Consider the following 14,320-nt stretch of genomic DNA (forward strand, 5'->3'; position numbering starts at 1 on the left):
GTCACGTGATGGGATCGGATTGGCGCCAGAGTTGCGTGCTCGTTGATACCCGATACTATATTCAGGGCAGTAGCGGAGGAATTTCCGATACTGGTATCGGTACGGCTGTACTCACCGGCGGTCAGCTTGAGGGTCTCTGTGAGGGCCGAGCTGACCTCCTGGCTGTCCTTGTCAGCAGAAGCCCCGGGCCCTTCGCCCAGGATCTCCACCATGTGCCAGTGGACCCAGTAGGTCCGGGACAGGGAGTTCCAGTGGACCTGCAGCAGACAGCCGACACACGTTATATATACTCATTAGTCCAGCATTAAGACCGGCGGCGCCAAAGTGTATGTTACATTGTCAGTTTCTGTCTGTATATCCACTACTAACTTCTAACTAACATGGAATAACCAACAGGAGCTCACCATCCATCAGGGGCTAACTAACAGGAGCTAACCATCAGGGGCTAGATAACAGGAGCTAGCTAACAATTAGGAGCTAACTAACTAGAGCTAACAAACAAGAGCTAGCTAAACGGAGCTAGCTATCAAGGGCTAGCTAACAGGAGTTATCTCAGTAACCAACCAGCCAGTAGGTATAGTGCTCACCTGTACAGGTGGGGAGCCGTCGTTGCTGTACCTGAACTCTCCCTCATCGTTGGCGCTGACCTCGTCGTAGTCCTCCAGCATGCGCACCGTCATGCCGCTGGCCAGGTTGGCCTGGACGTACTCCACGTACGCCAGCCGGCTGCTGAAGTCCGTGCGCGTCTTGAAGCCGCTGGAGCTCTTCCTCTTGAGCGGCGCGGCGGCGGCGGCGGCGGCGGTGTTGGTGGTGACGGTGGCGGCGGCGGCGGCGGTGGCGGGCGTGGGGCCGCTCACGGTCACGGAGGTGAAGCGGGGCTGGAAGATGGAGCGGAGGATGGGCCGCGGAGGCTCCTCCCCCTGGGCCCCGGGGCCGGGGGGGCGGTTGCGGTCCCAGCCCATGACCCGCACCAGCTCGGAGATCAGGTTGCCCATCGCCATGGAGAAGTGGAACTGTCGCCGGAGACGGGGTTGCTCGTCCGGGCAGGCGGAGCAGGGGGAGGAGGCGGAGCCGGCTTCCTGTCTGTCAGAGCTAGACTCCACCCCCGCCGTGTTGAGCTTGTCCATCAGAGAGGTGACGCACAGGTAGCGCTTGACCAGCGAGAACAGCAGCTTGCCTGGGATCTAGAGACAGACACCATATAGGGGGAGGGAGGGAGGGAGGGAGGGGGGGGAGGGAGGAGAGCGGAAGGGGGAGGCAGCATCACATAGGGAGGGAGGGAGGCACCATCACAGAGGGAGGGAGGTAGGGAGGGAGGGAGGGAGGGAGGGAGGGAGGGAGGGAGGGAGGGAGGGAGGGAGGAGGGAGGTAGGAAGGGGGGGGCAGAGAAGGAAGGAAGCAGCGAACATAAGGAAGAGCATGGATAGAATAAAGAATCCAGGTTTGATTCCGGTGACAAACAGGCCATGCCCCGGCTCCTGCTCCCCAGCACCTCCTGCCTACCTGCGGGAGGTGGATGCCCTCGAAGGAGATGCCGTGCTCCTCGGAGGAGGTGGTCTCAGCGAACAGCTCCAGCAGGGTGTAGCGGTTGTCAAAGTCCATGTGCTGCTCGATGCCATCCTGCTGGCTGAGGGACAGCAGCACATAGGCCCTGCTGCCTACACACACACACACACACACACACACACACACACACACACACACACACACACACACACACAATAAGAGTATTGAGGTTGCAAAATGTGCATGCACACACAATATCTGTCACAGATAAAGCAAATCCACACACACACACACACACACACACACACACACACACACACACACACACACACACACACACACACACACACACACACACACACACACACACACACACACACACACACCTAACGAACACAAACACACATCGCCTGACAGATGTTATGAAGGCTGTAGTTTAGGGCTTAATGCGTTTAAAATGTAATTAGAGATGATTATGGACTATTCAATTTTACACAAAAACAGAACCATCTCTGACCACGCACATACAAACACATCATCAAAACACACACATAGCCCATAGCTTCTGGGTTCAAGTCCCTATGGGTCAACCACACAAGCCCCCGCACTAATGACTTATTGGAAAAACACTCCGGAAGCATCCAGACCGCTCCGAGTCATGTGACTAAAATAACCGCGCCGTGATTGGACCAGACGGAGCTGCCGACCAGGAAGAGGAACGTGGTTTCCTCTGTGGCAGAGAAAAGCTGTGCTGCCACTGAACACTGAAGGAGTCATGCAGAAGGAATGCAGCGACAACATGAAACGGTTCTTTCCATAACAGAACTGCAGCAGGGACAGCGCCCCCCGGTGGTAAACACAACCCACTGCAGCTGCTGGGTCTGGCTGCGTTAGTCCCAGGTAAGCAACAACCATGACAGACCCAGGTATCTTGACACAGAAACACAAACACTAAAGGGCACAAACATCCTTATCTCAAACACACACCATAATTAGGTACAAACCACTCTCACACACACACACACACAGACACACTAAAGGGTCCACACACACACACACACACACACACACACACACACACACACACACACCTGCGTCGTGGGAGGCGAGCGCGCGCAGCATCTTGCCGGCGCTGCGGCGCGTCTGGCTCTCCTTGTTGCAGAGCAGCTCCATCAGCAGGTCCAGGGCGCCCGTCTCCCGGAACACGCCCACCAGCGCGCCGATGCCAGCGTAGGCGCTCAGCACGTCCACCGTGTGCGTGGTGCAGTTGGGGAAGTCCCCCTTCTTGGCCATCTGCTTGCGGGCACGCCGCACCAGGTTCTGGACGTCCTCCTTCATGTCCTGCAGCTCCGCCTCGTCGAAGGTCGACCCGGGGGTGAACTGCCCGCGGCGGGCCCCGTCCCCCCCCTCCTCCTCCTCCTCCTCCGCCGCCGGGGGACCCCGCTCCTCCTCGGGCCGCGGGGGCCCGGGCGCGGCGTCCGCCGGCCTCTTGCCCAGCAGGGTGGGGCAGTTGGCGTAGACGTCCTCCGTGGACATCCACATCAGGACGTTCTCCGTCTTGCTCTCCACCGATGAGGTGGAGCCGCCCCCGGCGCCGGCCCCGCCCCCGTCCCCCTCACCGGCCGCGCCCCCCTGGCCCGTGCCGTCGTCCAGGGCGACCAGGGTCCAGCGGACCAGGTACTCGGTGTGGCCGTCCTGCGTGCGGCGCTGGCGGAGGAGCTCCTCGGGGAAGGCCTGCTGCCGCGGGCCCAGCTGGACCAGGAGGTTCCCCTTACGCCGCTCGCCCACCATGCTGCCTACAGGGGGGGGGGGGGGGGGGACAGAGCGAGAGACATAGGGTTAGACTCGGGGGAGAGAGAGAGAGAGACATATGGTAAGACAGACAGAGAGAGAGGTCACACACACACACACACACACACAAGGGAGAGAGAGACATAGTGTTAAACAGGAGAGAGACTTGTTGTAGAGAGCTCGCGTAGAGAGCACCAGGACCCCCCCCCCCCAACACACACATGGACCGTTGGTTACACCAACTCATCATCTAATCTCTACTCATTAATCAGCGGGCCAGAGCAGTGCGGCTGGTCTCTGGACCACTGGGAATCCCTCAGCCATTCCACGTTTTCTCGTTCAGCATTACAACTGTTCTGTTGATCGCCTTCTGCTTGTGTTGGCAGGAGAACGAGGCCCAGCCCATCCACGAGCACACAGACCCAGGGAGAGAGTACCGCTTTCTCACAGGCCTGACTCATCTGTGTCACGCAGTAATGGGGAAGTCGATTTAAAGAGATAAAGATTAGCCTGAACACTCTCTAGAGAACCTGAACGTCAAGTCCACATATGGTCATGTGTCTGAGGCTGTGACGCTGACTTGGTGAAAATACAGTCTTTTCATGACGACCACGCCCCTTTTCGTTTCAAAATGATCACGTGTTTGTGCGTTTCCCAACTGTCATTATTTGGTTGGAATGAAAGTGAGGGCTCGGTCTAACACCTGGAGGCCCCGTCTTACACCAGGAGGGACACCTGCAGGCCCTTTCTAAGCCCTTGAGGGTGACCTAGAGGCCCTGTCTAACACCTGGAGGGGGACCTACGGAGCCTGTCTAACACCTGGAGAGAGACCTACGGACCCTGTCCATCACCTGGAGGGAGACCTGGAGGCCCTGTCTAACACCTGAAGGCCCATTCTAACACCTGAAGGGCGATCTGCAGGCCCTGTCTAACACCTGGATGGAGACCAAGAGCCCCTGTCAAACAGCTGGAGGGAGCCCTGGAGGGAGACCTGCAGGCCCTGTCTAACACCTGGAGGGAGACATAGAGGCCCTGTCTAACACCTGGAGGCCCACCTGCAGGCCATATCTAACACCTTGAGGGAGACCTATGGGGCGGGTCTAACACCTGGAGGGAGACCTAAGGGGCGGCTCCAACACCTGGAGCTGCTTCTCCGCTTCCCATGTTGGGAGGTTAGGTATCTAGTTCGTTCACATGAATGACAATGGGAGAGTACTCCTGAACACAAAGGCTGACACACTGTCAGCTGTTCTCTAGCGAGTTACGAGCGAGAACAGAAGTAATCAAACGCCGCTCAGGTTACTGTTTAACCAAGTATCAAACCATAGCCTGAGCCGCACGTCAGTCCACAACACTCTGACTCTGACAGTTCAACAACAGTTTAGCCGCTCGGGGTCCGGGAGGCGGCGGGTCGGGGCGTCACGTCCCCCCGGAGGACGTTCACATGGCGGGCGGTCACCACTCGAACCCCGGGGCGGACGAGGCGTGCCGGGCCCGCCTTTGGAGCCCCAGGTCCGGGTCCGACAGGGAGCTGCTGGCCCGCGGTCCGGAAACGAGACACGGACCCTAAACCAACCAAGAGCCCCGGGCGTCCGGTCTTACCTGCCGTAGTGTCACAGACTTTATATTCGATACTTCGTCTTGAGGGTTCGTTTTGAGGTTTCGTTTCGTGTGTTTTCGTCACTCCTGTGGACTGCGTGTAATGAGCACTGTGGCCATCGCTCTTCTTCTGCTAGGCGCCTGGCAGCGCGCGCTACCGCCACCTGCTGGACGCTCTACCACCACTTACTGGGCGATCTACCGCCTCCTGCTGGACACTGTATTACCCCAACCCTATGTACACTCACAATGGGTCTATATTATTGTATTATTACTATCTTTCCTATATTATAATATACTACACCTGAAATCCCGGCAGTCATGGTGCATTGGTCTGCAGATCATTGTACGAACTCCTTTTAATTTGTCCTATTTTTAATATCGATACATTTAGATGCTTGATATATAATTCTAGGCGCTGTGCGGTTTTCATCTTTCTAATAAATGCTGCAATGCTGCAGTGTGAACCTGAGGGACTCTTTCCTGAACACCAGGGGGCGCTGTTGTCTAATTTAGGGATATCAGAGAGAGAGAGAGAGAGAGAGAGAGAGAGAGAGAGAGAGAGAGAGAGAGAGAGAGAGAGAGAGAGAGAGAGAGAGAGAGAGAGAGAGAGAGAGAGAGAGAGAGAGAGAGAGAGAGAGAGAGAGAGAGAGAGAGAGAGAGAGAGAGAGAGAGAGAGAGAGATAGATAGATAGATTGACTATATTTGTTGTTTGAATAATGTTATATTTGTTATAATGTTATGTTTTTTTACTTGCTGTGCTCTGGTAATGTAAATGTACGTTTCCAAAGCCCTATGATTCTAGATCACCGATCTCTAGATCGACGGTTCTCTAGATCTTTTAAAAACTAGATCGACCGATCTCTATATCGACGACCGCTAGATCGACGGGACTCTAGATCAACGGTAGACTCTAGATCCTAGATCAACGGTAGACTCTAGATCCTCTAGTCTAGATCGACGGTTCTCTAGACTAGAGCGACGGTACACTAGAACAACGGTAGCCTACGCTAGATCCTCTAGATCGACGGTTCTCTAGATCAACGGTAGCCTACTCTAGATCGACGGTCCTCTAGGACCATGCGGTCGATCCTCACTCCCACCACTGCGTTGCACCTCGCTCCCCGCTCATCTCTCTGCTGGTTCGGTTCTCACGGTGCCACCGTCCGGGGAACAGGGGGTACTCTGTAGGCAACCGTGACAACATGTAGGCCAGCCCACCCAGAGGACGGAGCCAGTGTTCCCCCGACATGGGGGTTGAAGAGGCGATGCTCCTCAGTGTGTGTGGACCGTAACGATACGTGACTCTATCTGGACGGTGCAGCAGCCTATCGGTGTGTGTGTGTGTGTGTGTGTGTGTGTGTGTGTGTGTGTGTGAGAGGGGAAACTAACAGCCAGATGGTGAGAACCGAGGACTGTGTCGCCTCGTAGGAGCGCAGTGTGTGTCGCAGAGCGGCGGTGTGGACGCCGATGGACCCCCGGCGCTCTTTGCCCTCGGAAGGTGAGTTCCTCCGGTAGCGGTGCCGTGAGACCCCCGGTGTGTCCCGCCGCGGACAGAATCGCACCACGATGACATCACAGGTGAGTCCGTGTGACATTGACGGGTCTTCTGACTGCCTAGCGGACTCGGTGGTCTTCTTCAGGAGACGGGGGGCACAGTGTTCTGCCTCCTGTTTTAAGCGAGTAAATGTGTGTGTGTGTGTGTGTGTGTGTGTGTGTGTGTGTGTGTGTGTGTGTGTGTGTGTGTGTGTGTGTGTTTTGTTTGCGCGTGTGTTTGTGGGTGTGTGAGAGAGAGAGCGAGCGTTTGTTTGTTTGCGTGTGTGTTTGTGCGTGTGAGAGTGTGTGTGTGTGTGTGTGTGTGTGTGTGTTAGAGAGAGAGAAAGCTCGTGTGTGTGTGTGTGTGTGTTAGAGAGAGAAAGTGTGTGTGTGTGTGTGTGTGTGTGTGTGTGTGTGTGTGTGTGTGTGTGTGTGTGTGTGTGCGTGCGTGCGTGTGTGCGTGCGTGCGTGCGTGCGTCTCAGTCGCAATAAAAAATATCTTACGCAGACGTAAATGTTTCTGGGAGCGGGTGAACCGAGTGGTTCCGTGTTGATGTTCCACGTCAAACCATCCGCGGTCTCTCCTCCGCGGTCTCTCCTCCACCGTCTCTCCTCCGTGGTCCCTCCTTCTCCGCGGTCTCATCCTCCGCGGTCTCTCCTCCACATTCTCTCCTCCGTGGGAATTCCGTTCGGATCCGGTTATGGATGGAGATCCCCTTTACTAGCCGTTGATCGGTCAACATGTAACCTGTGTTCATTAGGTTTAGGCCTTGACTGATGAAGAATCCTGATCCTAAACACCTTAACACCGTTCAGTTTGAATGAACGATGCAGTTCCATTTGAACAAGACCACGATTATTCCCTGCTGGTGGATGTTGACGAATAAACTTGACAAGAGACACAGTCAGATTCTGAGTAACAAACGAGGACAATTCAGATGTGTTACATTGTTTACCATTTTAAACAAATAAATTATAATTAACGGGCAAATTAAATGCAGGATTTAGTTGAAAAATCTTTTGGAGCGGTGTTTGAACGTTACATTTAATGTTTCTCGGCCATCCTGCTTCTAAACCTTAGTGTTTAGAACCAGGATGGCTGAGTGGTCCTAAACCTTAGTATTTAGAACCAATCGGCTATCTTGATTCTGAACGTTAGTGTTTAGAACCATTTGGCGATCTTGATTCTAAGCCTTAGTGTTTGGAACCAGAATGGCCTGCAGGTGATGAGACCCTAAAGCCGGTATGAAGTGTGTGCTGTTCCTCCTCCACAGGGGCCGCGGCAAGGAGCCTGATGCCCGCCTGCAGACCCCGCTGAGGGGCCCCTCCAGTCCCGCGGGCCCCCAGCTCTGAGCCAGGAGAACCATGGACAGCAGACCCCGCCAGTGGGGCCCGCGTGAGGAGGTCCAGTCCGTCCCCCAGAGACTCTCTCCCCCCTGGGCACAGGGGGGAGGAGGAGGAGGAGGAGGAGGAGGAGGAGGAGGTGGAGGAGGAGGAGGAGGAGGTGGTGAGGCCTCCTTCAAGCACAACAACGGTCTCATAAACACTGTGGAGCCCCGGCCCTTGATCTATGCGCCCCCCCACTACCAGCTCAACGGGGCCCCTAGGGTGGCGGCCCCCCAGCCCCTGAACCCCTCCGCCCTCCCCCACGCCCTGGGCCCCTGCTCCGCCCCCCCGGGCCTGCTGCTCCGGGCCTGGGTGGGGGACGGGGCGGGGCTGGACTCCTGCGAGACCACCTTCATCGAGGGCCTGGCCGACCCCTTCCTCTGCTCCTCCTCCTCCTCCTCCTCCAAGGAGGCGCTGGTGTTCGCCGACGGGCGGTTCCTGGAGGTCGCCGGGGACGACGGTAGGATCCAGGCGCTGTCCTACGACGTCGCAGACGACGATGACGAGGAAGACGAGGACGATGAAGACTTTGATGAGCTGGAGGTGAGGAAGGACCAGAATAACCACTCCCTTTAACGACTCACATGCTGCTGGGAAGGAGAGGAGAGGAGAGGAGAGGAGAGGAGAGGAGAGGAAAGGAGAGGAGAGGGAGAGGAGAGGCTAGGGAAGGAGAGGAGAGGAGAGGAGAGGAGAGGAGAGGAGAGGAGAGGAGAGGAGAGGAGAGGAGAGGAGAGGAGAGGAGAGGGAGAGGGAGAGGAGAGGCTAGGGAAGGAGAGGAGAGGAGAGGAGTGGATCATGGCAAAGCAGCTTACGGTGAATGAAACATCATGCCACCTAAAAGCCAATCGCTGGGTAAAGATTAGCCCTGTGAGCAGCCCCACTCCTCACCCTAAAGACCCCTCTAATCCTGCTGCTACAACGAGCTCTGTTACACCAGAGAGAGAGGGAGGGGGGCGAGAGAGGGAGAGAGAGAGAGAGAGGGAGAAAGAACGAGAAAGAGGGAGAGAGAGAGAGAGGCAGAGGGAGAGAGGCGGCGGAGATAGAGGGAGAGAGAGAGAGAGAGAGAGGGAGGGAGAGGGGGGAGATAGAGGGAGAGAGAGAGAGAGAGGGAGGGAGAGGGGGGTGAGAGAGAGAAGGGAGAGGGGGGAGAGATAGAGGGAGAGAGAGAGGCAATAGTGGAGCCTGGTTGTCATGCTGCTGTGTGTGGTTGTAACAGTGCTGTGCGGTTGCCATGGTGACTGGTTGTAACAGTGTTGTGTCTGGTTGTCATGGTGTTTGTTTGCCGTGGTGTTGTCACGGTCATCACGGTGTGGTTGTCAGGGTGACCGGTCGACGCGGTGTTGTCGTGTGGTTGTCAGGTTGACCGGTTGTCAAGGAGTTGTCTCGTGGTTGTCAGGGTGACCGGTCGACACAGTGTTATCCTGTGGTCGTCAGGGTGACCGGTTGTCACGGGTGTTGTCCTGTGGTCGCCTTGTTGTCTGACGGTAACGGCCATGTCTGCGGTTGCCATGGTGACCGGTTGCCGCGGCGCCCCTGTGCCTGCAGAGCGACTACACCAGCGAGTCGGAGAGCGAGGACGCCTTCCTGCTGACCCCGCCACGGGAGCACCTGGGCCTCAGCGTCTTCTCCATGATCTGCTGCTTCTGGCCGCTGGGCATCGCCGCCTTCTACCTGGCCCACCAGGTAAGCACCCCACCCCCACGCCCTCATAGGGTCACCAAAGGACCATGCTGGTAATAAGTGTTTAACTTTTGCATGTCATCCTTTGGATTACTGTTTTAGTGTCTTGAATCCAGAAATAAATCAAAAATAATAAAATAACCTGTGAGCTTTCACATCACGTTGCTGAAACATTAACACACAAGCACGCATGCACGCACAACCACGGATGCTAGGGAAGGTCGCAACAGTTACATTCATAGAGAGAGAGACATAGGAGAGAGAGGGAGAGAGAGAGGGAGAGAGAGGGACGAGGGGGGGAGAGAAAAAGAGAGAGGGTGAGAGAGAGGGGGAGAGGGAGAGAGAGGCTCTCTATTGAGGAGAGAGAGAGAGAGAGAGAGAGAGAGATACAGGGAGTTCCACAGAGGCAGATGGATAGAAGTCTGTAAGAGACTGAGGATCCATCCAGGCCATATTTCTGCAGCGTGTACGACGGCGTGTGGGAGAACAGTGGAACACTTCCTCCCACACGCCCGCGATCTGGATAACAGCTCCGGGAATAGATGTAGCCTGGAACACTTTCCTCCTCTCCTCCCTCCTATCCTCCCTGCCTCTCCTCAGGTCTCCTCCTCTCCCTCCCTCCCTCTCCTCCCTCTCCTCCCTCTCCTCCCTCTCCTCTCTTCCTGGTGGGGGTCTGAGATCTGGTCTGAGGTGGAGGACTAGAGTCTCCACAAACAACTGAATGTTAAGATGGTGCTCGACATTAAAAGCCACTCTCGATGTTTAGTTCTCAGCCTCTGGAGAGGACTGGCAGCTGCAGATCATCTGGATGTGAGGCCATTAGACGTGACATCGTTAGACGATTAGGATCATTCAGAGGAACCCGAAGGCCTCCTCCTCTGCTCCTCAGTCCGGTGGGGGAGAGAGGAGGGCCCCCCATCACCTGGGCCTCCTCCTCCCCCCGGCCGCCTCTGCCCTATTATGGGATGGACCAAGTCCTGCGCTGAAACTAAAATAAAAAACTCCACTCTGCCGGTCCACGTCAGACCCCAACCTCCAGGCAGCCCTCCCCACTCCTTGGTTTCCATGACAACCGCATCCTTGAGAACCGTCCGTCTGTGGGAGACTGGTGCGTTGCCTTGTCTCTCCAGTGCACAGCTAGGGCCTGTATGTGTTATGTGTGTTTGGTAGCGAGCGACAGTAACAGTCTGCTATTTTGCTAAGCCAGTGTGCGTAAGCTGATTGGGTGCTTTTAGAGTGTGGTGCAACACAAACACGGCTAAGAGCTTTACATAACGCTGTAGCTCCGCATGCTGCAACGAGGGTCCGTGCACGGAACCATCCGCAACGCAGGGACCACCCCCGGCTCGTGTCTCCACTGCCATGTTCAGCCTCAGCCAAACCTCCTCCTCCTCCTCCTCGTTCCACCACTACATCCGCTCTCCTGATCTACATCTCAGAATTTCCTCTCCTCTCCTCTCCTCTCCTGTCCTCTCCTCTCCTCATCTCATCTCCTCTTATCTTCTCTCCTCTCCTCCTCTCCTCTTTAATAAGGACGATCAATTATCCTCTCAGCCATATTATTAATCAGCAAGCCATGCCGTCTCCCCTCCCTGAGAAGGGGAGGAGTCTGCCACTCCTCCCCCCTGCCACATGATTAGCATAACTTTGCATATTGGACCATTATGCACCTTCAAGTATCTGTCAATAGTAATTATGTTTTTATAACAAATAGAGCTAATTAGGACCTCGGTAGAGTACGATCAGACTTCAGTACTTAGCATGTGAATGCAAACAATCATATTGTTGACAGAATATATTGACATGCTGATGTGTGGGTCAGCGGCATACATCTCATCCATCCAGCTCTCTCTCCCTCCGCTCTCTCTCCCTCCGTCTCTCTCTCTCTCTCTCTCTCTCTCTCTCTCTCTCTCTCTCTCTCTCTCTCTCTCTCTCTCTCTGCATATCTCCCTCTCCATCCACTCTGTCTCCATATCTCAATATCTCTCTCTCTCCGTATCTCTCTCTCTCTCCTTTTTCACACTGAAAAGCTGTACTGCTACAAGTGGGGATCTCTTCAGAGAGCTAGATATAGGGGAGAGAGATAGATAGAGGGGCGAGAGAGAGTGAGAGAGCTAGATAGAGGGGAGAGAGAGCTAGATAGAGGCGAGAGAGAGCTAGATAGAGGGGAGAGAGAGAGAGAGAGAGAGAGAGAGATAGATAGAGGCGAGAGGGAGCTAGATAGAGGCGAGAGAGAGCTAGATAGAGGGGAGAGAGAGAGAGCGAGAGATAGACAGCAAGAGAGATAGTAAGAGAACAAAGCGATAGTTATATTGAGGGGGAGAGAGAGAGAGAGATAGATAGAGATAGTGGGTCGAGGGAGAGAGGGAAATAGAGGGAGACAGACACGCTGAGAGAAGCATTCTCATCATAAATTAATTATACATTCAGACACAAGCACACACCTAAGGGATTGTAAAAGGTTCCATGTTTAAGTTCTCTCCTCCTCTACCCCCCCCTCTACCCCCCCTCCCTCCCACCCCCCCCCACCTCCAGACCAACAAGGCCGTGTCTAAAGGAGACCTCCACGCAGCCAGCTCCAGCTCCAGGCGGGCCCTCTTCCTGGCCGTGCTGTCAATCACAATCGGGACCGGGATCTACGTGGGCGTGGCCGTGGCCCTCATCGCTTACCTCTCCAAGAACCACCACCTGTAGGCTCCTCTCCCCGGCACAGGGCTCCTCCCCCCACTGGATGGCTCCTCCCCCCAGATCCAGCCGCTGGATTGGGTCCCATGGAAGACCTTCAACCAATCACCTGGTGGTCCTGGACCCTTCTCAACATCCAGCTCACACACATACATAGACACACACACACACACACACACACACACACACACACACACACACACAGAAACACACACAGTAACACACAGTTGCACACAGTAACACACACACAAACACTTAGCAATAGACACATGCATTCAAGTGCACATGTGCACGCAGAGATCTGAGATTTACGTCTATTGATTATTGGTCCATTGTGGAAGTAGAAGACAACTGGTCCAAACTGTACTGTTCCAAACTGTACTGGTCCACTGAAGAGGACACTGGTCCATTCTGTACTGGTCCAAACTGTTCTGGGCCATACTGTACTGGGCCATACTGTACTGGGGCCCCCTCTCTGGAATACTGGGAATGCTGACAGTCCCATCAGTACTGGACCTGTTGGGAGTGGACTGGGTGACCTGGACAAACCCTGAACAGAAGACTGTTGGAACGATGGTTAAGATGGACTGGTAATAACCATGGTATTATGGGATGGCAGCTCTCTCTGAGAGCTGCTCAATGATTCAGAGGTCAGCACACAGACAATACTTTACCCTCAGTGCATGGTGTGGGAGTGAGTGTGTAAGTGCGTATGTTTGTTTGTGTGTGTATGTGGGTCTGTATGTGTGTGTGTGTGTGTGTGTGTGTGTGTGTGTGTGTGTGTGTGTGTGTCTATGTTTCTGTGTGTGTGTATTAACACCTGTGCTCAACAAATCCTGAATCGAATTCGCTAAACTCAACCAATCACAGAAGGGGATGGTTATTGTTGTTCTTTGGTTTTATTTATTCATTTAAGTTTTGCTAATTTGGTTAAAATCAGGCCAACGGTTATATTAGAATTATGGTCTGTCTGGCCAATCAGGTGACACGCTGTTTGGACCTGACCAATCAGAGTTCTGAGGACATTTATGTTCAGTGGTAGTTTGTCCATCGCGCCAGAAATAGTATAAATGGCTGACGGCTAAAAGCTACGTTTAGCACCAAGCTAGCCCTTGATGCTGATGACCTGAGCCACTGCAAGCATCTACAAAGACATGACAGGACGTCATCATATTACACTGACCTAAATGACACACTTTTTCAGATTGTGAAACAGTTAGTCAAAGAGTTATTCCTCAACTGTCAAAGAATTTTGTGTTTTTTGTCGGAACCGGGAGGTAAGGTTGCGTATGTCTGGATCCGAGCGCCTTCCGTAGTGCGTCTGATCGGACGGGCCGAGCCGTGTCGTCGTCCCACGGAGCCGGGGAGCGCAAGCGAGCTCAGAGTCCGAGTGCTTCAGCGGTTGGGCTAGCATGGAGGAGGTCCTCACTTACAGAGCTCCTCCTCTGTAAGGGGAGCTCCGCCCTGCCAGGTGTGAGGAGGAGGAGTCAACACGGCTCACTCACCGCTTACCATCAGGTAAACCCCAGGACTGGTCCCAGGTGGAGATGTATATTTTGATGATATATTTGGCAGCTGTATTTACAGATTGGTCTACAAAGGGCTGTATTCAACAGATCAATATATTGAACACCATCCATTCCACAACACGCCCAAACTGTTCCGTCAAATATCTCCAGGTGTACTTTTGTCGATTTCAACACAAGCTTATTTGTAAAAAAGAAAAAAAGAAGAAAAAAACGAAACTCAATGGACACATCACGGCATGCTACTGGAGAACGTCAGTTTACTTGTTCATCTTTAAATAACTGTATGCTTGTTTTCTGTTCAGTGGTACCATTAAACATCTCATTGTCCAATGGAGTAAGAGAGATTTAACGTCAGAGTTAAGGATAGAAGGTACTGATACTGATGATACTAGGACCTGACCCAGTACTGATACTAGGACCTGACCCAGTAGGACCAGTACTGATACTAGGACCTGACCCAGTACTGATACTAGGACCTGACCCAGTAGGACCAGTACTGATGCTAGGACCTGACCCAGTACTGATACTATGACCTGACCCAGTAGGACCAGTACTGATACTAGGACCTGACCCAGTAGGACCAGTAAGAGTCTGATACCAGCAGCTC

General features: G+C 54.2%; 2 protein-coding genes across 2 annotated transcripts in view; one reads left to right on the forward strand and one right to left on the reverse strand.

Moving 5' to 3' along the window:
• The window catches only part of LOC130404401 (cullin-9), a 28,890-nt gene extending 23,843 nt beyond the window's left edge, over positions 1–5,047 (reverse strand). The window contains exons 1-5 of the mRNA XM_056609109.1: positions 4,900–5,047; positions 2,598–3,302; positions 1,504–1,658; positions 588–1,184; positions 116–257 (exon numbers count right to left, since the gene is read on the reverse strand). Of these exons, the coding sequence (XP_056465084.1) occupies positions 116–257; positions 588–1,184; positions 1,504–1,658; positions 2,598–3,297 (1,594 nt within the window). The 5' untranslated portion in view covers positions 3,298–3,302; positions 4,900–5,047. The remainder of the gene's footprint in view (positions 1–115; positions 258–587; positions 1,185–1,503; positions 1,659–2,597; positions 3,303–4,899) is intronic.
• Positions 5,048–7,798: 2,751 nt separating this feature from the next.
• Positions 7,799–14,034, forward strand: LOC130404961 (synapse differentiation-inducing gene protein 1). Its single transcript, XM_056609912.1, has 4 exons — positions 7,799–7,873; positions 8,024–8,362; positions 9,365–9,502; positions 12,035–14,034. Exons 1-4 carry the CDS (start codon positions 7,799–7,801, stop codon positions 12,191–12,193), a joined length of 711 nt encoding a protein of 236 aa, XP_056465887.1. The 3' UTR covers positions 12,194–14,034.
• The last annotated feature ends 286 nt before the right edge of the window (positions 14,035–14,320 follow it).

The sequence above is a fragment of the Gadus chalcogrammus genome, chromosome 15, assembly GCF_026213295.1.
Source record: "Gadus chalcogrammus isolate NIFS_2021 chromosome 15, NIFS_Gcha_1.0, whole genome shotgun sequence".
In the NCBI taxonomy this organism is placed as follows: Eukaryota; Metazoa; Chordata; class Actinopteri; order Gadiformes; family Gadidae; genus Gadus; species Gadus chalcogrammus.

Excerpts from the sequence above, each read along its gene's own strand:
- LOC130404961 (XM_056609912.1), top strand. The coding sequence starts at position 7,799 with ATGGACAGCAGACCCCGCCAGTGGGGCCCGCGTGAGGAGGTCCAGTCC. Across the intron at positions 8,363-9,364 it reads AAGACTTTGATGAGCTGGAG|AGCGACTACACCAGCGAGTC; the intron begins GTGAGGAAGGAC and ends CTGTGCCTGCAG. Across the intron at positions 9,503-12,034 it reads CCTTCTACCTGGCCCACCAG|ACCAACAAGGCCGTGTCTAA; the intron begins GTAAGCACCCCA and ends CCCCACCTCCAG.